General features: G+C 39.6%; 1 protein-coding gene across 1 annotated transcript; it reads right to left on the bottom strand.

Moving 5' to 3' along the window:
• Positions 1-22,751: 22,751 nt before the first annotated feature.
• LOC100541131 (lymphotactin-like) lies at positions 22,752-27,076 on the bottom strand. Its single transcript, XM_010719910.3, has 3 exons — positions 26,873-27,076; positions 24,356-24,473; positions 22,752-23,776 (listed from the first exon to the last, which is right to left on the bottom strand). The coding sequence occupies exons 1-3, from the start codon at positions 26,940-26,942 to the stop codon at positions 23,671-23,673; spliced, it is 294 nt and encodes a 97-aa protein (XP_010718212.1). The 5' UTR covers positions 26,943-27,076; the 3' UTR covers positions 22,752-23,670.
• Between the last annotated feature and the right edge of the window lie 436 nt (positions 27,077-27,512).

Raw genomic sequence — 27,512 nt, 5'->3', positions numbered from 1 at the left:
AAAAAAAAAAAGAGAGAAATAATTTTTAAAATAGTCTTTCATCCAAATGCACTGAGTGGAGTCAAAAGTTTTTTTGCTTGTATTAAAGACTAATTTTGGGGTAAAAAATGAGTATTTGGTTTTGATGAGAGAATATGGAAAAGAAACCCATAACCATAAAACAACAACAAAAACCACAACAAAACCATCCAAACAATAAAAGTCACCAAAGCAGAAGCTCTTACAATGTCTCATTAGACAAGTCAAGGGCAGGTGTCATTGCAAAAGATGGAGCAGTCGCTTTAGATAGAAGTGAAGCCTGTTGAATAAGCAAGAAATTGATTCCAATTGCCAAGATTGATAGTCTTGACTTTTTATTGCCATTATAACTAATACTTTTTCTAAGGGCCAATTGAAAAGCTGGACCTTATTTTGAAGGTCAGAGATCCATCTGAAAAGATTGTGGTATCATTCCCATCCTCTTTATCCAAGAATTCTGGGTGGATACTTTCCAGAAGTAGTTTTCTCAGTTGTTAGCTCTCCAAAATTTTACAATTCTAGTAAAGCTGCAGTGCCCCCTCACCCCCTCAAACAACAACACCACAAGAAAAAAACCCTGCTTTTCAATGGGAAATATGAGTTCAGCAGTAATTGTGAAAGAAGTATGCTTCAGTTTTATGGTGGGAAGGTTATCTTTCTACCTGAAAGGTGATAGAATAATTCTCTCTAATAATTGTTCATCATCCAGCCAGGATAGGATTGATCTTTGATGCATAAATTCCTTTGTTCTGCCAGGACAGCTCTGAATGAGAAGAGAGAGTGTGATTTAGTTGCTGAGCCGAGGGCCAGGAGTGCTGCATTGAGTCCCTTGGTCTGTTTACTTGAGCAAGTCACTCTTTGATTTTGTGCCACATATGAAACAGGCTGAGATGCATTCACTTGTTGCTCATCTTGTCTTTGTAGGTTGAGGAGCATGTGGTGCATGAATTGCCTCTTGGCCCTTAGGAAACTGGAGACTTAGATCATGGTTGTGACTTCCAATGCAAGCGATACACAGGAACAGGAAATGAGTGGGTTTCTTTGTCTTGCTTGTATTTTGGAGTGATCCTATTAAGAATGCTTTTATATTCTTGGGCTTAATCTGTGAAGATAACCAGCTAATTCCCAGATGGGGACCTGCCACTGTAAAGGTGAAAGGGGGTGTGACCAATGCCGTCATCTTGCTGAGAGAAGGCCCTCCATGGCTGACCCTGTTCTCCAGACAAGACTTCTCACTTTTCTTCCTAAGACTGGCCCTTGACATGTGAGCCAGGAGGGAGGGAGCCAGAAAATGTGTATGGCAAGAATAAAGAAATGGATGTGTAAAGCGGAGTAAGTGTTGGCTCTGGGGAGGAACACAAATAGGACAGGCGAGAATCTTACTTAGTGGAAGGGAAAGTTTTGGAGGAAGTGTCAATGTGTAGCATAACGGTTCTGCACAAGGTGAAGTAAGAGCTGCAGAGCTCTGTAGGCTGGTCCGCTGCTGTCACAGTAGTAACTTTACTGAAAATTTCCACAGGAAAAATGCTGTCTTTGAATTAAAACAATTATAAAATGTTACTTCATCAGAGGAAAAGACACCTGAAAATTTACAGGTCAAATCAATGTTGTGAGATGGTGATTTTTATTTCCATTTGTCTTAAAGTACTTCTATTTTTCTTACTTTCTGAACCTGAGATGTAAAGGAATTCTGTTTTAAACTGCAAGAAAAATTATTCCTTTACATTAAAGCAAAGAGGTAAACTTGAAATGAGACTTTTCTTTCCTATTCACAATTATTTATCTTAATGGTGGGTAAAGGTAAAGTTTTTCTCACTTTATTATTGGGGAATTTTTTCTTCCCCAACGCATTTTTAACTATTAGTAAGCCACTCAGTATTATTTTAGGCACACATAATGTTTATTGAAAGTTAAGATAATGAAATGTTTTGTTGGGAATGAGCAGTTGCGGTGCTACAGGTATATTGTTCCTCAGTTAATCCTGGCTTGCATGGCTTCTCCTACTGAATTTGAAGACCTAAATGGATCCCAGAATCATTAAGGTTGGAAAAGACCTCTAAGATCACTTAGTTCAGCTGTCATCCCATCCCTACTGCTACATCTATGTGGCTCTTGAATACCTCTGGGACAGTGACTCCAGCATCTCCCTGGGCGGCCTGTGTCAATGCCTCACCATTCTTTCTGAGAAGGATTTTTCCCAATATCCAGCCTAAACCTCCCCTGCTGCAACTTAGGACCACTACATCTTGTCCTAAGGTACAGAAGCACCAACATACACTTCACTCGTAAAACAGGATGCTGAGAAATGGATGACCTTCAAGAGTAATTGAAACTCTGAGTTATCATCACCTATTCTTCCTCACATGGCCAGCTGCAGGTGTAGGAAGCAGGCGGCTGCCCAAGCTTAAGTCAGCTACTGTCAGCAGGAAGGGGACTGCTTGCTTGTCCTGTGCCAAGGCCCTGTGATTCTGCTGCTGCCAGAGACGTAAGCCCTGACCCACAGTGCCACTGGCCTTGCAGCAGCTGGGTTTGACAACCCACAGCTCCTCATTCTAGCTTCTTCCCTTCCTCCTTCCCACCCCTTGCCCTGGCAGGAGTGGCTTGTCACTGGTATCCCATCCTTGGGCATCTGAGCTGCTTTGGTGTGTACCGATGAAATGCCCTCAGGTGGCTCCGCTTGGCTGTGCAGTGAGCCTGCAAGAGTTTTCTTCTTGCTGCTTAAGCGGTGCTGAGGTATGCGTCACCTGCAGCTGCTGATCAAAGAGGAGGGAGACTTTTCATTGAAAATACTTCCCTGCAGATTAAACAGTGCCTGAGTCGATCTAATTTTTAGCAGACTGCCATGAATCTGTGAGCCTTTCTCTTTTTAGAACAGTATCTGCAGCTTTCCTTTTAAGATAAAAAACTAGGAGAAAGTCAAGCTGACAGCAAAAATAATTCCTTATTTGTATATACAGTTTGCATAAAGTACATTCCAGCAATGTTTGTTCTGTCAGCTGTTGGAGAACAGAACTGTTTCTTTTATATTTACACTTCTGTTTTTCGGTCTGTGACATACCAGGCACTCTGGAAGAGAGTGGAAGCCTGGCTGGGTTGAAGCAGTATATAAACGGTTCCATTTTTGGTGCAGATCTAACATCAGAATGGATATCTTTGGGATGTCAGAAAAGAAACTAATTACAGTCATGAGTTTTGAACTGCCACCCTCTCCTAACAAATGGCCCGGGTAATTGGAAGCAGTAGAAGAATCCATGCGCACTCTAATCTTGCTGGGGGAAAAATGTCATCTATCATCAAATAAATCTTTCTCTTTGCTAAATGAATGTTGAAATGAGAGTTCTCTAGCATTTTCTCTTGATTGTGCAGAAATAATTATCCAAAACACTAGTGAAATAAGTTACTGTGTTAGTATTATGTATGTGCAAGAAGCTGCAAACAAAGTACCCAAGGAAAGGAATTAAAATTGGAAAAGCAGGTTAGCATTTGGAGCTCAGAGATGTATATTGTCAATGTTTTCTGGCTGTCAGGTACAAAGGCCAGGTTTATCTGGGATGTCTTTTAAACTTAAAAACTATCTGGTGTGTGCTGGAGTAGGAGCCATCTCACGGACACCCATACATCTCTGGCAGTGCAGGATGTGACTTGCTTGCAAGTCCAGATCCCAGACTGATGTAATGGGGATTTTTAGATTTTGTGTTGCAGGAAATACAATCCTTAAAGTAAGATCTAAAACTGAAGATGCATCTGGACTTTTTATTACTTCATTCCCCCTAGATCTTTGTATTTGCTGTAGTTTTGTTACTGTTGTTTCTTGCCATGGTAAGATCTGATTGGTCTGATATTTCTTGTTTCTTCTTTCCAGGCTGTTTTGGACATGAATTATACATGAATCCTATAGTCAGGCTTTTCTTTCTGGTGCTCTTGTTATCTCAGTATTAAACAGAAGTGCATCTGTTTAAAGAAGCCTCTTTTGGAATTAAACATAATGAGTGCTTTGAATATCACATACGTTTTGTTTGGCTTGGCACTACCTAGAAAATGGCTTAAACTGAACAAGAGTCCTAATTAATTTAGCACACTTCTATTGCTGATCACAGCTGTATGATAGCAGTTGCACGTGGAGATCTGAGCCTTATTGCACCAGAAGCTGCATCTCCTGTGGGGAGATTCTCAGTCCTTAGGAGAGGCTGGGAGGCAGCCTTCGCCTCAGACACTTGCAAAAAAAAAGAGTGAAGACAGAAAGGGCCGCAGGTGGGAGGTCCCTGCTCAGGGTAGACAAGGCAGAACAGACTGCCTGGTAGACAAGGGCAGTGTAGGAAAGGGGAGAAGCACATCCTGTTCTACTCAAGCACGTGAGCTCCATAAGAAATGTACTAATGGAGATCAGAGTGGACAGTAACTCTAAATTTTGCATTTAATGATTTTTTTTGTTCTTTGATTCATATTTTAGTGGCTTTTAAGTTTTAAACAAACATTTAGAAAAATCATTAATGCTAAGTGGACAGTGTGTAATAACTGTCCTTCCTCAGAGCTTGCTCTACAAAGCTTATGGGGCTTTTTTCTCATTCAGCTTTGAGATGGTGTCTTTGAGTATTCTCTGGTTCTTCTGCCTTTAACAGCAGACATCCTACTCCTGTGCCAAGCACGCTGTATTTGCTGACTGATAGGCCCCGTATTTTTATAGATCAGCCCATCTTTGGAAGATTTGGAGCTTGTGCAGCATCTCTCTCTGCCTTTGTACATTTACCTCAGCCTTCTTAAAACCTTGATGAAGGCTTGACTCTAACTCCAGGGTGCTTACTGTCCCACAGTACTCCAAGGGAAGGTTTCTAACATCAGAATTTAAAGTGATTTGCTCAAGCTCTGACATTATGGATATGCTTTTCATTGCGGAGCTCCTTCGTCCAACTCTACTCTGTTTGCATATAATCTTATTTATCCTTAATTAATCTGATTTGCACAGACCTTCTTCATAGGAGACAGAGGACCTTTTAAAACTTCTGTAAGTCTAAGTCTGACAGTATGGCTGTAGAAATATTGTCAGCAGCTAATAATAAGGAACTAGGAACAGATGCATAGCTTTTAGAGACTGCTGAAGTGAAAGGATCACGGATGCACTTTCCAGGAAAAACAGTCATCTTTTCAATTTCATCTTGCTAACATGAATCTAAAGACTGTCTTGGGGCAGTTGCATTTATTTATTTATTTGGTGATACATCATAATTTCTCACCAAAGCACTAGGAAGAAGTTGACTTTTCATGATATTCCACTGAAATCCAACTGGAAAATTTCTGATTCAGGATGTTGGTGGTTTTTTTTCTTTTCTTTTCTTTTTCTTTTTTTTTTTTCAGTGAAAATGTAGAATGTTTGACTGTTCGTGAATATCTCCTTCCCTCAGAAATGTCAGCCTTTCATAGAAATACACAGAAGTTGAAATTCATTATTGTAAGTATACGATGCTGCTTCTACTGCTCCTTTGCATATGGAAAAGTAACATTTTAAAAACAATCAGTACTGAGCCAGAAAGTCAGGTCTAGAAGTGTGCCATGGAATACAGTTTGCAGAGACTTTTTTTTCCCATAGCTGTCACAAACGGAGCTGGGGCAGCAGTTTCCCACCCTGCTCTTTTATTTCTGTCTTCTAGGATTCTAGCAGATAAGCTCTGGTAAATCATGCTCCAGCGAGATAAGATGTCACCTTTCTCTTGCTGCTCACCCTCTGTCAGTTTGCTGGACTTCATGGTCATGTAACAGAACTGGCAGGTAGATATATGTGCCTTTTTGTCTCAGCTATTCCAGTGAGGCATATTTGTCTGGTGCATTAGTTTACATTCCTAACAAAAATGGATTTTCTCTGCTTTGCTGCACTTCAGAGCTGGAACTGCAGATAGATACGCTATTCTGTGCTGGAGTAAAGCTGGTGGAATTACAGCAGAGATGGATCTGGCCAACTCTGGGACTCCTGTCCTGGTCTCAGTAAACTTGTATAGGCAGGTAGAAATGCAGGCAGGTGCTGGGCAGAGGTGGCTTTAATCTTTGTATCTGTGAAATTTCACATCAAAGAAATTTCTTAAAAAAAAAAAGTCATATGGGCTCTACTTGCTATTTATTAAGTGTTCCTGCTGTAGTTAATGTTGAACATGCATTTTGTTCATATGATCATATTTAAAATTTGTCTCAACTTGGATCATTGTCTGTGTATCCCAGTTCATTGCAATATTTAAACTATTATTGCTGAAGACTATAAAATAGTTCCTGCTATTGCTCCTTGAGTACAAATTCTTTCTGACTTATGGGAACCAAGTATTGATCTGTTGTTTATGCAACAGTATTAAAGTGTCAGGTCTTTCCCCACCCAAAAATAAAAAAATAAAGTTCAGAGAAGACTGTAATTTCTTAGTCTCCAGTGATGTTCATACTTCTCTTGAAATCATCCCTAGTGATCGAAGCCTAGAGCCTTCAAAGTACTTCCTAGGATCTGTTCTATAACCGTATCTCTGTAGGGTTATGTACAACTGGATATTCTTAACTGTATGCCTAAATTTTGTGTGGGCTTAGTAAAGTTGAAGAACAGTGTGCAGGAGTGGATTTGTTCTGGGGGTCCTGGGATAGCACTGCTTTATGCAGTTATGTTTCAAGAACAGAACAAAAGGCCATTGAAAGGCTGTGCTAGATTCTCACGCCAGTGTTTTGGTTTCTTTTGTTTTTTCCTTTGCAATTATAGTTTTAAGAGGAATCCTTCAAGCTTCTTTGGACAATTTAGAATGGTTTCCCTAGAGATATTTCATTAATGAAGCAAGTGCTGTTTTCCTCTAGAGAACGTAGCTTAATAAACTGTTGGTGTTATCTGTTCTTTTTTTCCCTCGGTAGCATTTATCAAAGAAAGTGCCAAGCATAAAAATGAATCATTGAAACTCAATCCAAAGGCTGCTTCAGGGATGTGCTCACCTGCTCAGTCCTACTTCTGGCTCCACTGAAGTAAATGTAGCTGACGTTCCATGGTTGCCCTTCCAAAATCTTTCCAATCCTCCTTTACTCACAAACCTGAGTATTGTGTATAGGTTTGTAGTGGAATAAGAAGTATAACTTGAAAGAGGGTGACAAGGAAAGCAGCAGAAATGACTGGGACAGCAGCATGAGTTTGGAAAAGAAAGCAAGGGAAAGAACGGGAAAAGCAATCACTGAAGCCCCCTCCCACTACGTCATCTTACACTAATTCTACGCAAGACTCACCTTGTGTTCACACAAAATGCAGCCAGCTTCCTGTAGAGTTTTGTGTAGGTGGGTATCTGTCCTTAGAGCTGTCTTTCACTTAGTGCTGCCGAAGGAAAGGGACAGTTGCCAGGAAAGAACTAAGGACAAATAAAAAAACATAATGTTGAGATGTAGCCACAATTACAGCACTCACCATCAGCAGAGTACAAGCTTAGCTCCTGTGAGAGAAAATAAGATGGCCTTTTTGGAGACTGAAGAGAGATCTCCAGTACAGGCCAGTGGTTTGGCAAAGGGAAAGTACCAAGTCAGCACTCTAAGCTGTTACTATTTTTTTTCATCCCATTTAAAGCCTATGTTAATATTGGGAAAATACCTGCATTTTTAATAGGCTTTTATCCATCATGGAATTATAAAAGCTTTCAGAGAGCATCCGCTGCCTCTGGGAAGGCTAGAGGGACTATACTTCAGATTTCAGAGCCTGAGATGAGAAATCTGCTGACAGAGCTTTAAAATAAGTCACAGTAGAGCAGTCATGCTTGTGAACCTGAAATAGACTGCCAAGGGAAAATACCCTTGCCTACTCACTGGAAAAGCTCAAGACGAAAACCTTGGTTATCACTGTGCAGCTGAGCAGTCCATTCAGCTCCTTTGTGGAAAGTTAAGCTCGAATGTTAGCAACAAGGAGACTTTGGCTAGTTAAATCTCTATTTATAGATCTGTTATATCAGTATACCTTGTGGACTGATGTAACAAATGCTGGCAGTGTGCAGTGGTAAGGATCTTACCATGCTTGTAGCTATTTATATACATAGAGGAGGTTGAAACAGAGCTGGTTATTTCTGAAAATTCATCTGGTAAAAATAATGTGTGCTTCTGTCTAGATAGTGTGTATCTGTCTAATACACAATTTCTTTTGAACTTCTTTTCAGAAATAGCCAGCAATTCAAAAACACTGCCCTCAATGAAAATGATGCTGGTGTTGTGGATTCACCAAGTGTCAATGTATTCAGTTGCATTTTAGTTATGTCATTTGAAATGGGATGCTCAGTTTCTGAAAGTATGTACATAAGGGCCGAAAGAGAGATTTCAGTATATTTATTGAGGTTTAACTTAGACAATGTAGGGTGCAATGAAGGGTGCTGCAATACCTTAGAGCTTTTGAAAACTTCCTTTGCCGTGAATTACCTTCGGGCTTGCCACCTTAGAAATGAACTTTAAACCAAAAAGTACTTAGCCTCTCTGGCTAGAGATGTTCTGCATTTTTAGTGAATGTACCACTGACCTAATGAAAAAAGACAAATAATTTATCACATTTTTGAGACTCTTTTTTCCCTTCCTGAAATTTGAATCTTAGAAAAAAGTCATTGATGTACAGAGTTACAAAAAAAAACTGTAGCGCGGAGCTCTGAAAACACTTCTCTTGCTCAGATCCTCCCTTTCCACACTCAGATATGAGTTCTAGTGCAAAATGAGTGCTAGACACCACAGAATCAGAATACAGATTGATGACTGATTTACGCTGGACTTCAGTTCTACCTAACAACAATCATTCTATTTTGAGGATTATAATGAATCAAAGCACAAAACATAATCAATTCCACTGTCAATCGCATACTATCAAAACATTTTTCTTTCTTATGTTACACATGTTTGTTCATCATTTGTTTGGGGTTCTTTTTAGATATAGAAAATGTTTCTGTCATTTGATGTGAATATACATACAAAATTGTTTGAAAAATGAATAAAAAAAATCTGTACTGAATGGACAGTAAGAAAATTCTTGCATTTCAGACACATCAGAGGTCTCGGATAGATCTTTTCTGGAGGTAGCTGAGACCTGACATATTTAAAGAATCCACTAGACAGTAAGTAAGCAACAGATGACTTAAGCAACTTGAAACTCTTGTGTAGTGCTTAAGATACTTTAATTAGATGAACTGCTATATAAAACAGTAATAAAGACAAGAATCTGCAGATTGGAGTATTTTCCAAGACTATTAAGAATGATTTGGAACAAAAACTCTTGACCTGTTCCTAGCTCTAATGCTTACTAGCAGTTTAACAATAGATATGCCACTCAAATTCTGTTTTATTTTAACCATTACATGATAAGTATGTACGATTTATCAATACCTAACTACTGGTGTTGCCATCAAGTCTTAATAGGCATTCACTATGCAACAATGCATGGTCAGGTAGGAAAGGCTGTGGATGTGTTACTAGATTTTACAGCTAGGGGGAGTAGAAACTCAACTTTATTGACTCATGGGAAATCATAAAATAAAGGAAAAAAGTGTTTTGTTTCCATTGGGAAACAGGAAAAAAAGCGCAACTCTAGAACTTGCCTTACAACCACATTTTTTCAATCCTCAGGCAAAAAAAATGGAGCCATTTTATTTTAAAACACATGCTGGCTATAGTTCTGGGGATTTTGCAGGCTGCTGCCACGAATTTAAGGACAACGGGGATGCTTTGGTAAGCAGAGTGTATTTGATAAACCATGATCATGCTGACTTGAGCAAGGATTTTTTGGACTTTCAGGGTCCAAATGTTAAAGTCCGTGTGTCCAGCATTCCATTTCTTTGGAGGAATCCTACATTATCTGCTTATCTAGTGCTAGGGATCCCAAAACTTTCACGATCTGGAATGATGGATTTTCAAAGCACACTACTTCAAGAAAATGGTGGAACATGGGCTGTCATGAGTACATCAGAATCACAGGTGTTTTGAAGTATCACTGTCTTCCCTGCTGGCACCATGGCACGGGCAACAGAAACTCTGAGAAAACAGGCCATAGTTATCTGCACTTCCCATCTCTCACAGCATGTGCCACTGAGTTTTTGGTGCAGTTTGGTCTCTTTGAGAGACAAGTCTGATCTTGATGGAAATTTGTGAAATCCTGTTGGAGTCCATATGGAATCTCCTGGAATCTTTTTTGACTAGTGGGAAGGAACCAGGCAGTGAAAACTCTTTCAAATTGCGGCATTTCCACACTGAATTTTGATCTTAGTGGATCATATTTTTCAATGTTAGAAAAGCCATGTGGTTCTCTAGTTACAGTTTTGGAATAGTGAAGTTTCAGGTCAGCGCTGGTCTCCATTAGACTGATTTCAAGACAATGCTTTATAATTCTCCAGCTCACCCGCAAGCCCTTAATATTTTTCTTTCTATGCTGAATTGTTGGAGAATACTGCTGTTGAACAGTTTCACACAGCTGCTGAATTTCAGTACTCATATAATTCTTCATGCATTCATATGAAAGAAGTAAGCCTTTGCTTCACAAGGATTTGTAAGGAGGTGCTTTGGGTGAAAGATAGCGTAGGTGCAAAATAGTGGTAATAAATTTCTATCGTATTAGATCGCAAACAAAAGAATATCGGTGTAACAAAATTCTTCCACTTATTATATTCTGATAAACAATAGGTAACATAATGATATGAAGAAAAACAATGGACTGCCTTGAATTGAAAATGAGAGAGAATCAAGTTTATCTTAGCACTGATTACATAAATAAACATGGAGAAAGGGCTTGTTTGCCCCTGGCAAATAGCTGATACGTGTATTTCAAAATAAAACATCTTTTTTTTTTTGTCAGCAGAAGGCATCCTATTTATGTTACCATCGTGGCTTTTCTCTGATGCTCTTCTATAGTTTAAAAGGGAGAGAACACTATATTTTGAGTCACCTGACCATAGCTGGAAAGTGCATTGCACTCACAAAACAAGCACAGATTGAATTTTCAGCCTTGCATATACCATCCTTCCTTCTCAGCTGTAAAAAAAGATAAGTTTGTAAAGATTACTATAGAAACACTATTGGCATCTTTACTGTTACAGCCCTTGGCTGCTTTTCCTGTTAGTCACAAGCTGGTGACCACAGAGGCTATCCCCCATATGAAAAGTAATTTGGTTTTATAATTCAATATAAAAGTATTAAAATGATTTATAGACACACAGGCCTCCAACCTGATGCACATTTTCTGATCGAACACCTTCAAAGTCTTCCTTCTCAGGATTCACAATACTGTTTAATGGGTATCAGCTGAAAGATCAAGAAGAGAGATTCTTTATAAAATCTAGATCCACGCTGCCCAAAGCAAGCTGCGAAAACACCCAGAGGAGGTTATGAAACATAGAAAAAGCTGGGAGATCAGCAACTGGAAGGTCAGTTCCAGGTCCTTGAGATAGCTCTAGACCTTTCCGTGATGTCCACAAGCAGTGTTGGCATGGATTGCTGTCCATCGGCTGGCCAAAAGTGCTTGCTTCATGGTTAATAGGCTGCCAGGTGTCTTCTCAAATCCCTGCTTCTACTTACCTACAGAAAGTATGACAATGCTATTGATAAGGGTGTACAATTCTTTTAGCCTGTTATCAGTCTCTCATACATCAAACAAACCCCGTGTATCATGGTTTGCTAAACAAAACTCTTAGTTTTCAGATGTGGACTGTATGGTTTAATTGTTATGGAGAATATTCCTTTTTACCAGTAACAACTCAAGTTGTGTACAAGTCTGAATCACTCATTATCAGCACACAACACACTAGAACGTAGGTTGTTTTCCTCATCATATCACATATGGGACTTACTGTTTTTTCAATGGAGAACTCTCCTGCTATATAGCTAACAAAAAGAAGAAAAAAAGTGCTTTTGACAACACTGGAATCATTTGTGTAAGGAGGAGAATTTTGCTTATGCTTACCTAAGCAAGTAGAGTTAGCAAAAGGTGGTCATTGACATAATGGCTTTGTAGAGGCTCTGATAAAAGGACTGTTCAACCTTCCTTCCCAGAGAAAGCATATGCGACCTGAATAGTCACTGGGCATACCAAAGGCACGCTCCTCATTCCCACAGAAAGCAATTTCAATGGGTAGGATATGCCTGCAGGAGTTTATGTGGATGCTTGGACTTCCTTCTTGACCTGTAAGCTTAATATCAATTCAGCACATGTTTTCAGAGTGAAGAGCAGAATGAAATAAAGCAGTTAAGGTTGTAATTTGTAAATTTAAACTGCAGGACTATTTTATGTCAGCTGAATTGAAAGTTAATGGGGGCATCCATGATTTACGACAAAGAATCTGACCCAAGTACAGTAAAGAGAGATGTTTCTTTGCATGTCTGTAATTCTAGCTGACTTGGTCTGAGACCAGGAAGAGAGATGGAGTAGCTCACGTGGAAATGCAGTCTCATACATTATTATTTCATACTTGGCAGTTCTTTTGCCTTCTTACCTTACCTAGCTGTATGTGGAGGTTCGCTGGCTCCTCACTGACTGTACTAGCTTGCATCTAGAGACTTGAAAGTATAACTCTGACTGATGTGAACGTGAATCTTGTGCAGCTGTGGTTGTCCATGCCACTATGGAGCAGAAGCAGAAAGGCAGTCATTCATACAGTGCTAAAGAAATTCACGGGAGAGCTTGACAGAGAAAAGGAGCTGAAGGTCAGTTGATCCGAACAATCTCAAAAGTAGCATTTGTCTCCCACATCCAGCTCCATGAGATCAGAATCATTTCTTTTGAAATGTGAAACACTTTCCAATAATCCACACTTGAGCAACAGTAAAGAGTTCCCATAGAAATAATCAGCTACAGCAATCATGATTTTGGCAAATGAAAATTGCTGGACCAAATTCAACAAGTTCTTCATCTGTACTCTGCTAAATATGTGCTGGCACTGAAGGGAATTTAGTCCAAATAAGAGGGTAGTAATTGTCTGGTGCTGCTGGGCCAAGTGAATAATTCTGGATCTGGTTTCCATTTGACTGCAGGAGCACCAGCAACACTTGTCTGTCACAGGGATGACCAAGAAGCTGTAATTGTATTTGCCAAATAATAAATAGCACCAAATGAACAGACAGAAGAACTTGATTGTGTCCCAGAATCACAGCTGAGCTAAAGGATAATAATTAGAGAAATAAATAGCACTGCATGTTTAGTCCATAAGATCTAGAATTTGGAAAGAGTCTGGCAGCATTTTCAAGAAAGTTACAAAACTTGGAAGATGAGGTTTTTTTGCTTGTATTTGTTGTGCTCTAGAAAGTATTCCTTCTCTTCCAGAGATGCCTGCAAAGACTGCTCTTGTGGCAAAAACAAGCCCCTTGTGACAGTGGATATACTTAGAATAGGAGGCTTCATGAACCCACCCTTGGTTTGTGCCAGCTGAAAACGCAGGATAGTTTTTTTGTTTGTTTACCATGAAACAGTGAGGATAGATAGGGAGCATGGCCATAGAAAATTAATCTGAGATAATAGAAGTGAGATGGGAGATGAACTAATTGCAGTGTTAAGGTGATAATGTTTTCTTTCAGATGTCATTAACTGATCGTGGGCCTAAACCACAACACTACAGACTTTCCCACCCTTCCATCCCTTCTTCCTCTGATGATGTGCTGTTACAAAGGGAATTTGCATTCCCTAGGGGCATCTTATTTCATTTAGCAGTGTCTTTAAATTCGTAAGGAAATAATTGTATGTTACTTGATTTGTTTTGAATATATTTTTAATTGACTCCCAGAATTACAAGCTTCCTAGGTTTAAGGGTATTCTTCCTTCTTTGGTCACTAAGTTCTCTAATCAAAGAACTAATTATATAAGTGTAAGCCTGGGCAGCTCTTAAACATTTGCTAAAAGGTATATTGTGGCTAGGTGATCATAAATAATACCTCACTATATTAAGTTACAATTCAGAAGTGCAGCTAAGTGTGCTAATTTCTTCTCCCTGCTCTTCAGTGAGTGTGGTATCTCTGTGTTTCATTGGTGTTGGTAGTTGTTCTGTGTTTTTATTTTTTCTGTTTTGAGGACAGTGCTTGACTGGAATCAGAACAGTGCACTGAGCACTGAAGCAAGCTGCATCCTGCAAGATAATTTCCACAGTTGTTGAATAAAAATGAGATTTTGTTGGACCTTCCCCAGCCACCCTCATGCAACAATTAGTTTGTTCATTGTGGCTTCCCTCTGTGATGTATTTTCCCCTCCGTTAGCCCCCTATTGCCAGCCCACCCCTTTGTTGTATGTGTAAATGTCAAGTGGCTTCAAAAATGAATCAGAACACTATTTCTGCTGCCCTCAAATATCTATAATCACCTCAATTTCTGTACTTGCCCTCCTAAATGCTCTTGGTAGGGGCTAAGCTGGACTAATTTAGTAATAGGCCAGTGTGAAGTGAATTACTGGAACTTACTCAGTTCCTCAGCCTGATTTCAGATTTTTCACATTCTTCACTAATTGTAACAGCTAATATGTTTAATATTTCATCCCACACCATGTTAGCACCAATGCCAGGATATGGGAGGTTTTGTGAGAATACTCTTTCCACATTTGGACTCAAGTTACACCAAGACACAAACTTAAAAAACATTTTCTAGGAAAGTAATTTCTTTAATTTTCAGGCTTTCAAAGGTATTTTTGAATTAAATGTGGAATTTAAATATTTTTTAAAGATTTTAATATGAAATGCAAATACAGACAGTTAAAGCATTCAAATATTTCAGGATTTTTGTGGGATAAGCTATTTGTATTCTCAACTCAATCACTGGCCAAGATGAACATGAATTTTCAAATTGTTTTGGCGTACCTTTTATTTCAGTAAATAAAATAAATGCATTTCAAAGTTTCAACAACAAAATGTCCTCTTCAGCTCCATAAGCAGCATTCTTTATAAGTTCTTTATGAGTTCTTTATGAGTTTATTTCACTCTTTCTGAGTGAAATAATACGCTGTGGCTTCAAGGAGCTTTTCTGGCTTATTCAGCAAGCATGAATTCACTCAAATAATTGTTTTGCAGAACACAAACCCCATCCTTCCACCCCTCCAGCAATGGCAAGTATGATGCAGGCATTCTGTCAAATGGTGCAATTACAGCTGGAGATTTATATTAACATTCCATAGTAGTTATTCCCCAAAAATTGAAGTGGAAATGCAGGGTTGAACGGAGCCTGTGTTTGTACAGAGGCTTCCTTTCTACCTAGTGAGTAGCAGTTTCACATAGTTGGTATTTGTAGTTTGTATACCATGATGGCTGCTCCAAAAGTAGTGTCTTCTCTTTTATTATGTTGGCTGACAACATCAGAGGCAGATGTTTGTGGTATGACAGCAGAACTTGAGCCTTCCCACAAACATTTCTTTACATTTTGTTGCTATGTGACAGATGGCAGCAGAGGGGCCATCTGACAAAATGGCGTCTGACATGGAAGTGTGTATGAAGCAATCCTACATTCAGGAAAAAATAAAAAAGACACCCATTGACATTCTTTGGCAGTTGCTGAACATTTATGGAGACCAGACGGTGGATGTGGATGTGAGCATAGTGAGGCAGTGGATGGTGTGTTTCAGCAGTGGAGAGAGTGATGCAAAAGACAAGTCATGTTCCAGACAGCTATGCGGATTTTTAAAGGATGACAAGCAGGCTGTTTATTGCTGGCAAGAATTCATAGTTAATGATGGTGACTATGTTGAAAAACTGTGTTTTGTAGCTGAGAATTTTCTCTGTCAAACAGTGTTCTTGTGCTCTTTGTATCTGTTGTAGTTTCCATAGAAATAAATAGGAGGCATTATTTTTGGAGTAGTCTATATGTTTTCTGCTATACTTGATACCGTATTTAGCTAGCTGCTGTTTGCATTGTTACCTCTGTGTAGGTTTTGGTACAGTTGTGGCTATGAGAGTACATCTGGGAGAGAGACTGTGTGATTCTGAGTATGCTTAACTTTAGGAGCTGCCTCAGGAAGGCATGTAGTTTTGGGAGATGTATTGGGAGCCATTTTGAGGGTACATTTTGGGGAGCATCTGATGCTGAGAGAGAGGGTAGGTTTGGGAGCAATGGAACCTTATGAATGTATTTGGAAGACGATGTGGTTTTGGGAGGAGTGTTAGGAATGGAAATGGTCCTTGGGGAAAATATAGTCCTTAGGAGGTGTTCTTGGGGGTCTTTGCCTAACAGTGTTGGATCTTGTGTCTTTTGTGTGTGTTAGGGCTTTTGGGCACTTCTGACTGCTGGAAAGTTCTTTGTTATCATGTCTTTTGCCTGATATTTTCATGGCATCTTGCACCCACTGGAGGTCAGTCCTCATCTTGCAGTGTGCTGTAGTAAGGGACTAACAGAGAAGCAAAGCTAAGCAGCCATTATGCTTCTGCTTTCTAACATGCAATGCACTGTAGAAGTTGCAGCACCTTTCAAATTAACTTGTCATTGCATATTTGCATACACCATACAAAACCAGCTTACAGCACAGTCCTTGCTGGTTTGATTTCATTGATTCACCTCTGGCCAACAATGAATCCTGATCTTGTCAGACTGTTGGTGCAATAGCGTTGGGAATTCCTGTCTTCCTCTTGGCTTAAAGACCTGTGTCTTTTGTTGTTGTGCACAGTGAAGCTAGCAAGCCAAAAAGTGGCCAGGATAGCTGTGATATGGAATTTAATTTCTGGTGGTTTCTATTTTAATGCAGATAAGAAAGGGATAATGTGAGCCCCTTTTCATGGAGTTTGTGTTGCTATCCAGTGGTCATGTTCCTTTTTGCCAAAATGGCTAATAGAGTAGCGGGAAGGGGTTACATATGAAGAAAATGTGAATTTTTGGTGACAGAGAACCACCTCCTTCCTGTCCATTACCTGTTGGCGGCCACCTTGTGAAGGTTCTTCCTGCTCAAACCGTGTTGTGGTTGACATTCTCTGAAGTAAGTTTTATTTTAGCTGCTTTTCTGCTGTACTGCGCTATCTCAATTTCGAACGTTGTACGTAAAGTGCCCCGCAGAGACACAGAATAGCAAGGTTAACTCTTTGACCAAGAAATTACTGAAAAAAAAAAGAGAGCATGCATTCAGGAAAAGATATTCTTGTTAATGGAAACGGGAATGAGGTGCCCCAACCACCCCAGGCTGTGTAAATCAGCAGTTACTCTCAGTGATAATCTTTAGAAACAGCTCTGGAAGGGGCACTGCACATCCACTTTGAGGAGTGGCATTCATCAAAGCTTTTCTGCTTTCTCCTGACCTCCAGGCAGCTCAGGCTGATACCGCAAAGTGCGTGGGACACCTGAGGGAAAGTGGGGAAGACACTGACATGCAGGACATAATCATCTCCACACGTCACATGGGAATCATGCCTATTTTGTGGGGACATAAATAGACAGCCACAGGGAAGTTTGTGGGGTTTCAAAACAAAACATTTTGGAGAGTTTGCAGATTTGTTTCTGTAAATCCAGGCTGTCAGCTGAAGTACTGAGATCTCTTAAGTGATTTTTGAGCTGAAATAATCCAATTATAGTCTACTAAAGTCTTTTGTTGCAGTCACAAAGCTTTTTTCCAATATCTTCTCTGATAACTATTTCTTACGGTTGTAGACTTAAAGGCTGAATTTCATTCACTGTGAATAGTCACAACAGAGAGGAATGAGAAAAAAATGAGTTTAAAAAGTGAAGTTTACCCTAGTTTTTTTTCCTCCAATTGAAAGTTTTTCATTTAAAAAGTTAAGCCCAAGCCCATAAAATACACGTCTTAAACCAAAATTCTTACACTGTTAATTTTTAAAAGCAACTTACTAGATCAACAAATCTAGTGAATAGTAAGACATTCAATATATCTTTTTATGTAGAAAGTGAGGAAGTAAAATCTTTACTTACAAATTTCAGCTTTGTCAAAAAAAGGCAATATTCAGAAGGGTTTTATCTCACCTAAATTTAGTCATCAAAAATGTGGATGTAAGTGCACCAGTATCACTCTTTAGCCAGCAGAATGAAATTGTAGATTTTAGGCTGCTATCTGAAATCTCTGACTTGATCAATCTTGAATTTTGTCTGAGAATTAGATCCTTTAATATCTTGGAAACATCTTTTTCTCTCTGACTTTGGGAGAGAGTTTAGCATTTCAGAGTGTAGCTATCAGCATTTGTTGTAGTGACTGCACACTAACATTTCTCAAGGGTATTCCTGTGTAATTACCAGGCTTTGAGCTGGATTGAATTTAAGTCCTGTTTTAATTCATTCATGAGGCCATCCTCCATAGTGGAAGAGTTTGCAAATTGGAAAAAAGATGAAAAAAATATTAAAAATCACCTTAAGATATTGTGACTTATAAAATGTTAAATAGGACTCCATTTTTCTTCTTGATACAAACCATAACTAAAAGTATCAGTTACTATGCAGTAGATAATTACCAGTTAACTTTTTTCTAGCATAATAACAATCTTGAAATGGAGGTCTGCAATATTTTACAAGTCCTCATGAAAGATGCTGTGCTAGAAGGCCTTAATAATTCAAACCCCATCAGACCAGGACACTAGAAAGGGCACCCTAAGGATAGTATCACATGAATTGGCAGCTCATGCTGTGGCAATTCCTGTTCGGAGCTTGTTTATTGGTAGGATTATGCCTGGAATCAGATTGGAGCCCTAGTAACAGTCATTTTCTTATCGCACAGCACAGAAAGGTGCTAAGCAATGTAGGTCAACACTGAGGATAAGGTAACTCTTCCAGTCTCAGAGTGGCTGGCATGTGGGAGCTGGCAGCAGGGTGGACATCATGCAGAGGTTTTTGGAAAGAAAGAAAGATTTTCCCCCCTGAGAAACCTACAGAAGGCTAAGGAAACAGGAGACAAGGAGAAAAATTTCAGATCTGTCTCAGTTATTGGGATACTAAAAGTGAAATGGCTTTTATGGCCTTTTCCCTCCTTGATTTTAGAGACTGTTTTCCGTGATCTCTTTGAAGGAATAGAGCAGAGGAAAGAAGTGGAACTCCAACCAGAGCACATGCTCTGGAAATGTCTCAAATGAACTTCTCGAATTTGGGAGGTTTATTTAAATTGCAATCACGTACTTGATATTGGGATAGTTACTCACTGTTTCAAAAAACATGCTTCTCAGCCTTCCTGGAGATCAGGTGAATGGTTTGCTCTAGTCATGTTCTAGGTGGGATCTCTTATGACCTGATGCATACTCTTTCTAACTATGGTGAAATGATTAGCAGAAGAGTTTGCTTGCCATACTTCCTTTCCTGTTTGAAATGTTGAAGCATGCAGGCAGATTGTACAAATGTGGAAACACTGCTTTTTGTTAGTGTGAACCTGTGGGCTCAATTTTTTTCTAATGTTTTCTTGACCAGATAGTTAGAAGGATTAGGAAAAATAGTTCTTCTTCACTACTTGGGCATTAGCTGCATTCTGTTTCTTCTATGCTGCTTTTAACTCTTAATTGAAATGGGGAAGGTAAACAATGCCATGAAAACAGAATATTTTTGAAATCTGTGCAGCCCCGGTAGGAGCTGTCCCAACAGGACTGTTCCCTTATTCTCAGATCTCAAAGTACAAGTTGAAGGCATGGATGGCTTAATAGGAAGGGGTGGGAAACAGCAGACATAAATAGCTCTTAGTAAGTGCACAGGCATCACAATAGGCAAAAAGAAAAAACAGCAGAGTGCCCTTGAAACAGGATATGTATTGCTGCAAGAAGAGCCTTAGTCATACCTAGAGAGCAGACAGGTTTACTGGAGTGAGCAGCAGTGATGATGCCCTACTGTAGCACTATGCATTCTTACCACTCCATGGAAATCAAATGCCCAGCTAAAACTTGCATTCTGAATTACTGACAACCACTAGCAGTGTAGTGGTGTTACTGGTTCCTAAAAATTCACTAGTGGAAGCTTAGGATCTCTAGGTTTACAGCACATCTTTTAAGCCTCTACTACCTCAAGGTAATGAGAAACTTGCTCTAAGACACAAACAACAAACAGAGGTAATAACTCAAGGGAGAAAGTGAATATTTAAAAGACTTCAGAAGAACACAATGGCAGCTAATACATACTACTTTCTCTGCAACAAGCCCCTGCCACTGCTTTTCTATTTGTTATTTCCCTACCTTTCCCCTCACCTTAACTATACTGGCTTACCATAAAATTTGAATTAGTGTCTTCTGCAGCAAACCTTAGTAAGGGTGGGCTAAGTAACTAATTCATTTGCGATTTAAATACAGGATTTAGCTTTCCAAAATCCATGTGATGCATTGCTTCACAGGGAAGAGACAAGGAAAGTATTTGTATCTCCTCAATTACTGTGAATTTCATGTTATGGAACAATATTTGGCAGAGTAGCCTCACTGATGCATTAATATCAGTACAGAGATACTTCTCTTTTTCTCACATAGAGTCTTGAACAATCTGTTAAAATATGATCAACTGGTGAAAACATAAATGATGGAGACTGAAGGCATACAAAAAAAGATGATCAATGAATCAGTTCATCACTGAGAGTTTGAGATTGAGTGTTATAATGATGGTTTCAGTGAGAGCTGGTTGTTACTGTAAATTTAACTTTCCAGTTCCATAATTATAAACAAACAGTGAAAGCAGTACCACTGCAATTACATAAATTTGCTGCCCAGGAAGTATTTTTCATGCAAAAATCCCCCATGCACAGAAGGAGCGTGTCCTTACCCTCTCTGAAGATGGTGAAGCTATAAATATTTAGAGTAGTTGAGTCCACAGTGTTATCTGCTGCTTTTTCTCTGCTAAATGTCTTTTCACAGCACATCTCTTCTGTCCCTTTGGTGTGGCAGAAGACAAATGATCGAGTTGTTTCAAACATTGTTGCTGGCTGCTCTGCCATGTGTACTTGGAGAGTTCCCTCTGACAAAAGGAACCACAATTCTTACAAAAGGAGTCAAAGAAAATCAATATTCGTATTACTGGACTAAGTCTAGCAGAGGATGAGCAGAAAGGGAAGCAGTCACCATGTTCCCTACCTCACTTGGGGAAGAAATGAGCGGGCAGGCAGGTGCTAGGAGGTCATCAATGCAACCACAGCCCCAGATCTTCAAAAGTACCTTGGAGCCTTCTATTTTTCCTGTGGCCCTTACTTGCCTCCAACATAGTGGCAGCACTCTAGTTCTTCATTTTGTACTTGCCTTTGTGTGTGTGTGTGTGTGTGCGCGCGCGTGCGCGAGTGTGAGAGAGAGAGAGGTATTAGTAATATTTTTCAGAAGCAGTTTGAGAGCCTCTGGGAAAAGAACTAGGCAGGAGCAGTACTAGTACAAATAAACCTCAAGGTTATATGTAGATAGAGATGACAAAAATAGCACAGACCTGGAACTACAGTAAGGACAGGAGTAAAATAGGCAGAGAAAGACAGGGAAGTCTTTGGTGACTTGGAAGAAATAGATGTGGAATGTACTGGCCAGCAATAGTTTTCTCCCAAGAACAGCAGAAGGATCATTACAGATCTTGCAATTTGTAACAAACAAGGTGCAATTAAGGAGGATGATTCATTCTTAGAAACTATTATTAATTAGTTCATGAACTGTGATGAAGATGAGCAGATATAAAATATTAATTGCTGTGTGATGTTTAATTAATATATCCTCGGGTTATGGTTCTCAAAATAAAAAAGTAATATATTCAACTAAAGTTTAATTCTGTGATAAGATACTACTGAGTATGAGCTTTTAAGTCCTGCTTGCCAGAATCGTGTTTTAAGTCATTTCTGCTCTCATAAGTGGGAGCAGATTGTATTTGTCTGAGACAACATATCACAGAGATACTTTCAAAGGTAACCTTGTTTGTAGACTGCTAATGTTTTGATAATGGTGAAGAGAACATAAGTGCTTCTGTTGTCTATAGTACGAGGGACTGGCGTCTTTGCTTAGGCAATTCAAAATGATAGAAAGCTGATTTATATGTTGGCATGTTCCAGAAACATCTCAGTATTGCTTTAAACCTGTAGAGCTCTTCTTATTAGTCCTGTTGTAATATTTATTCTATGTTCTAGTGTAGATGCTGAGGACTTCAGCTCTGTTTTGTAGTGTGACATGTGCAGTAGCACTGCTTTAAAACCTTCTGTCCTGCATAATGAAATGTGAACACATTTCCCTTCATAGGACTAAGCTATGATGAGACGTGAGCCACAGGAGAGAAATTTTCTGTGCAAATATGACCAGAATCACAGAGTTGGAAGGGACCTCAAGGATCATGAGTCTCCAATCCCTCTGCCACAGGCAGGGCCACCAACCTCCACATCTAATATGATCAGAGCTGGAAACAATCAGGGCGGGCTTTTAGAGGAACGTGATCTTATTTCTGTAGTGTTGTTTGGAAGTGCTGTAATTTCATGTGTATTGCTGAGAGGTTATATAATGAAAAGCCCGTGTTTTAGACACAACACAGGCTACATGCATGTGGGTAATACAGTGGAAAGTTTGTGCCTGAAGTCTCTATGCTTATAGCTGTCCTCCAGCACTCAAGTTCTCTGAACGCCACTTTTCTCCCTTTACCCAGAGCTCCTGTGTATTTACTCCTGATAACGTGAGGGTCATCATTGGGTTGTTTGAGGCCAGACTTGAAGTACCCAAGCTTTTGATGAGGTGTTGTCTCATGTAAAGGGTTTTACAGCTGAAATGTGATACAGGAAGCCCAGAGTCAGATTATTTGAGGGGGAAGCAGTGTGAGCTCTTGCTGGCTTGCCCAAATGACTTCACATTTGAGCTGTCAACTCAGTACGTGTTTCAACAGTCCACACAACATACAAGCAGACAAATGAATGGTTTGATTTGAGGCTTAGATTAACTTTATTAAAAGTATTGAAATTCATTAGTAGAATATATTGAATGTAAAACATCAGTAGACATGTATAAATACTTTGTTTTCTGGGCAAGGAATTCATATGAGTTTGTGAAGCACTGACTCCAGCCATGGTTTGTTCTTGCTTATTCTGAGATTCCTTATTTTTCCCCAATTCTGTTTCAAATGAAGGTGTAACTCAGATAACCTAATGAATGTCAGAGAGTAGGATAAGTCTTCCCAAGTACAAGTCTGAATAGAGTTGCATTCTTAAATTTGCCCTGAATTTGCTCCAGGTCATGCCTTGGTGAGAGTATGCATACATCACCATGGCCTGGGTCTAAAATCAGAGCCAACAGTGCAATACTTTATGTAAGAATAGAAAGCCCGAGGATCTCCTTCTGAATATTGCACTGCTCAAGTGATTGCCTGACACTATTTCTTATAGTTTATGTAAGTTTGAGTTACCGTAAAATCATATAGAACCTTCTGAATCTCGGCACACAATGCAGAATATTGACCCCCCTCATCATTCTGGAGGTCTACTCTTTTCCATCTCTGTGAGAAGTAATTTTCTTCCCTATAACATGTGAAACCATCTGCTGTTTACCCTTAAATCCTATACTAGTCATGACAGCAAAGATGAGAAGATACCTACATTCAGTTATAAATAAATATTGACAAGCATTTCAGACAATAAATGGTGTAACAGAGTCCAGCTATAACATGAAGAAGTCAGCAGACATTCAAACAGTGATTAATAGATTCTAGCGAGTTCATTTTTGTTCAGAGAATTTATTGCCAGTAGAAATTACAAGTGGATACCAAGGCTTTCTTCCCTGTTGTCTGCGGCAGTGATGACTATTCCATTTTGTTGGCCTCAGGTGCCTGCCAAGGACAGGATTATCTTCTTCTGGTAGTACGTCTTCTGTCTATTCTTTTTATAGCGGACTGCACCCATTTCTTACCTGGGTGCACACAGATCCTGATACCATTTGTGGTGATAAACCTGCAGGGGGAAGGAAAGCCAGGCAGCCATCAAGTTCTGGTCTCCAAAACCAGGTTTGTTGTTCTGTTTTTTCTTTTTTTTTATGCGGAGCATGAGGATGTGTGGTAAAACCATATCACATGCTAGAGTTTAAAATGGTTACTTGTCGTAACAGCAGCTAGCAATATCAGTTCCCTGTTCGTGGCATGGGTAAGTATGTAATATATGTGATTACATGCATGCATGCTGATAATTAATTTAAAATGTAGCATTCCTTATAATCTGAGAATTTATGTGAAATTGTGATGCTCAGTTATTTCCTAGGAATAGGTGTCCTGGATTTGATTAGAAACTACATTTGAGATACAGAGGCCAAACACATCTCCTACCAGGTGTTACAGTTATTCTGCCAGCTTTTGTGAGTAACGTGTCTTCACACTCTCTGCTCAGTAGGTGACTGACTCCTTCACAGGGAACTGGAAGGGTGACCTGAACGAGCCTGAGTCTGCAAGCTGGGCTGTGAAGTGTCTTCTGATACCTTTTCCCTTTTTGATGGAAGCTTGTTTGCACAGATGAGTCTGGAAGTGGTTAGATACTTACATGACAGCTTCTACTGGAACTTCCTGCTTTTCATAGTTGACAATGCTTCTGATGTCCACTTTCTGTGTAGACAGATTTACACAGGACAATTTGCGCATTGACTGACTTGCAATGCTCCCTGCAAGGGGAAGAACAGATGAATGACAAAGGCAGTCAATACTGTATTCACATTTTAACTACAAAACCTTCTTCTAAATTATGAGTTCCAGCTGATTTCCAGCTATGGTTTGAACGTGAGCTTCTCATGAGATGTGCAGACAATACCAGTGATACAAGAGAGTTCAAGGTGTCTTTTATGAGACATTCTACTGTCTCTAAAATGCCATTGGAATCTTCACGGTAAAATCTGTATCATCTACATATAGGTACCCGTATGAAGTAGTGCATCTTTTCTGGATTGATTTTGAAATATCATCTGAATGTGGTTCAGTATTACTGTCCCTGCTTCCCAAGTGAAGGAAAAATAAGTAAAGCTTCTTCTTTCTCAATCGGCATCCAAAGCTAGCATTTAAAAGCACACCAAAACATACCAACACACATACTAACTGTTGAAATATAGTAGATTTAACTGGCAGAATGCTGACTGCATTGCATGCCTGCTGCAAATCTAGTATCAGACCCAATAGAGTGCTCACCAATCCCCTCTTTCCTCCAACATTTGCATATGTTTCAGGGAATGCAATTGTGATTAATAAGGAGCCTGTGTTAGTATAAAATTCTCTGGACAGCTGTCACATTACATAGTAATAATAAGAAATGGCTGCTTAAGTGAGGCACATATATATTACTGGAAGCTTCTGCTTCTGGTTTTCCTTCACCCATCAAAGATAGGTTTGGAAAGTCACAACAGGACAAACAGAATGTGGCTATATTCTGAGGTTTATTCTTGAGGAATGTATAGAGAAGCTGGCTTGAGAAGCCCAAAAGTAGTTCAGGTACAATTTGCTAACCATAACATCTTCCTTGAATAGTCTTATTATCTGTGAGCTTTTTTTTTAATTTGAAATAATTGCAATGTGCAATCAGCAAACACGTTAGCCTGCAGAGAGGCTGCAGCAAGGCCAGTGCATGGCTACTGGCAGAACTGCTAACTCCTGGGGTTTTGTTTGCCTGCAGGAGTTTCTTCTGAGCTTGCATTAGTCACAAGCAGTGCCATATGTTTTCTTGCAGTTCAGTATAAGAACATACCTTACCACACTCCTCAAATTGCTTTTTCAAAATGTAGTATTAAAGAGCTCAGAGGTAGTTGCACAGTTTTTATTATCCCTGAAAACATCCCTTACACTAAAGGCTTAGTATTTCCTCTACTACATCATTTCCAGGAAAAATGAATAAAGAATAACGCAAGGAATACCGGCAGAGCTTCTCTAAAACTGAGAACAAAACCAAACCATATATGCTGGAGCATGACAGTACAAACCGTCAGTTGGTAGCACTTAGCCACGTGTTGCTGAGATGAACAGCAGCAGCATTAATCAAAATATGAGAATGTAGAAAGATCTAGCTCTAGGGGCACTAAGATAACATACTCAGCATGTGGATACATTGTTTTATGAATGCTTTGCAGGTTTCAGTTTGGTTTTCATGTGGTTTTGTGAAGTGTTTTTATATCTGCATGCTTTTGTGGGTTTGCAGATGGCTTGCATGAGTGTTTTCTGTGATTTTTCTGTGCTCTTTTGCATGAAGCTACTTGTGTAAGTGTGCTACATGTAGTACATTTACATGATACACATGGCCTAATCCAAAAGTCATGCACATAGACATCACTAGTCATAAACTCATTCCGAATATGACTAATAAACATGGTTCATTTCAGTGCACATAAGTGATCTCCAACAAGATATTAAATTGTATGAAACCTGGAGGAGAGAAAACCTTGTATAAATACCCTTTTTTCTTTGCACTTTTTGTTCTTATCTGTTCATTCCAAAATACTTGTTTAGAAAGAAGCAAATATTCAATATGCAAAACTGGAATAACTTCTAACATCTCGGGGCATCAAAATTGTTTATGACTATATGGTCTAAGTTTAAATAAAAATTGAAAAAATATATTTGATAGAATCACAAGATTGTCTGAGCTAGAAGGAGCCTAGGGACCATTAAAGCCATCTAGTCCAACTCCCTGCAATGAACAGGGACACCTACAGCTATGTCAGGTTGCTCAGAGCCCTTTCTAGTCTGACCTTGAATGTCTCCAAGGATGGAGCATCTATCACGTTGCATTGCATCTTCAAGCTTTCATGGTTTTGAGAGAGAAGGCACAGAAACTGTAAGGATTATAAGGCATAGAAAACTCTCCTTGTGTTGAGGTAGAAGCCAGCCTACTAATAAACACAACATCAGATGAAATCTCCCATAAATCCCCTTCTGCTTTAGCCCCTTTCCTTGCAGCTCTGATCTGGATTTCTTGCAAGTTTGATCTCATGCATCAGCTCTGTCTGAGAATGAATCCTGCTTGATTCTTCAGACCAGTAGTGCAGCGAGGAGCAATTCCCTTCTTAGTTTGTACACTTACCTTCTGCTGTGTGCAGAGCGAAGGCGCCAAGCCAGACTATGAGCAGGATAACTGTGGTGTGGAGTTTCATTGCTAGTGGCTTCTCTCTCGAGGCAGAAAAGAAAGTGGTTATGGTGAGGCACCTTTCACGGAGCTTATATATTGTTGTTCAGTGGTCAGTTCTTGTGTTCACTCTTGGGGCGTCATGGTGGGGTTGAGTGCAAGTGGAAAAAATTGAGTGTCAGTACTTTTTCTGGTGACAGAACCACCTCCTTTCCCCCACCCATCCTTCACTAGCCCCCCTGTGAAGGCTTTTCCTGCTCAAACACCACTGTGGTTGCACTTGCTTATGTGCTGCAAGTTGGGTTCATTTCAAGCTGCAAAAAGTGAGAGCTCTTGCTCTGTAGTGGAAACCTTTAACAAATGTTCCTGTCCTTTCATGCCTCAAGTTACAGTGCTGCAGCTCAGCCCAACCACAGAGGTACAGAGTAACATTCAGGCTTACCACTTTGACCAATGGACTGTTTGAAAAGGGAATTGTGAGCTAATGGATGATGGAAACAGGAACAATTCGGCGTTTTCCATAGTAGCTGTAGATTGTTCATCACTTTAACGTATAACTTAAGATGCAGCTTTGGAGTGCTGTCAATCCCATCTCATG

This window comes from Meleagris gallopavo, chromosome 1 (assembly GCF_000146605.3).
Source record: "Meleagris gallopavo isolate NT-WF06-2002-E0010 breed Aviagen turkey brand Nicholas breeding stock chromosome 1, Turkey_5.1, whole genome shotgun sequence".
NCBI lineage: Eukaryota > Metazoa > Chordata > Aves > Galliformes > Phasianidae > Meleagris > Meleagris gallopavo.
Note: the sequence above shows the minus strand (reverse complement) of the source record. Positions and strands in the feature narration are given on the sequence as shown.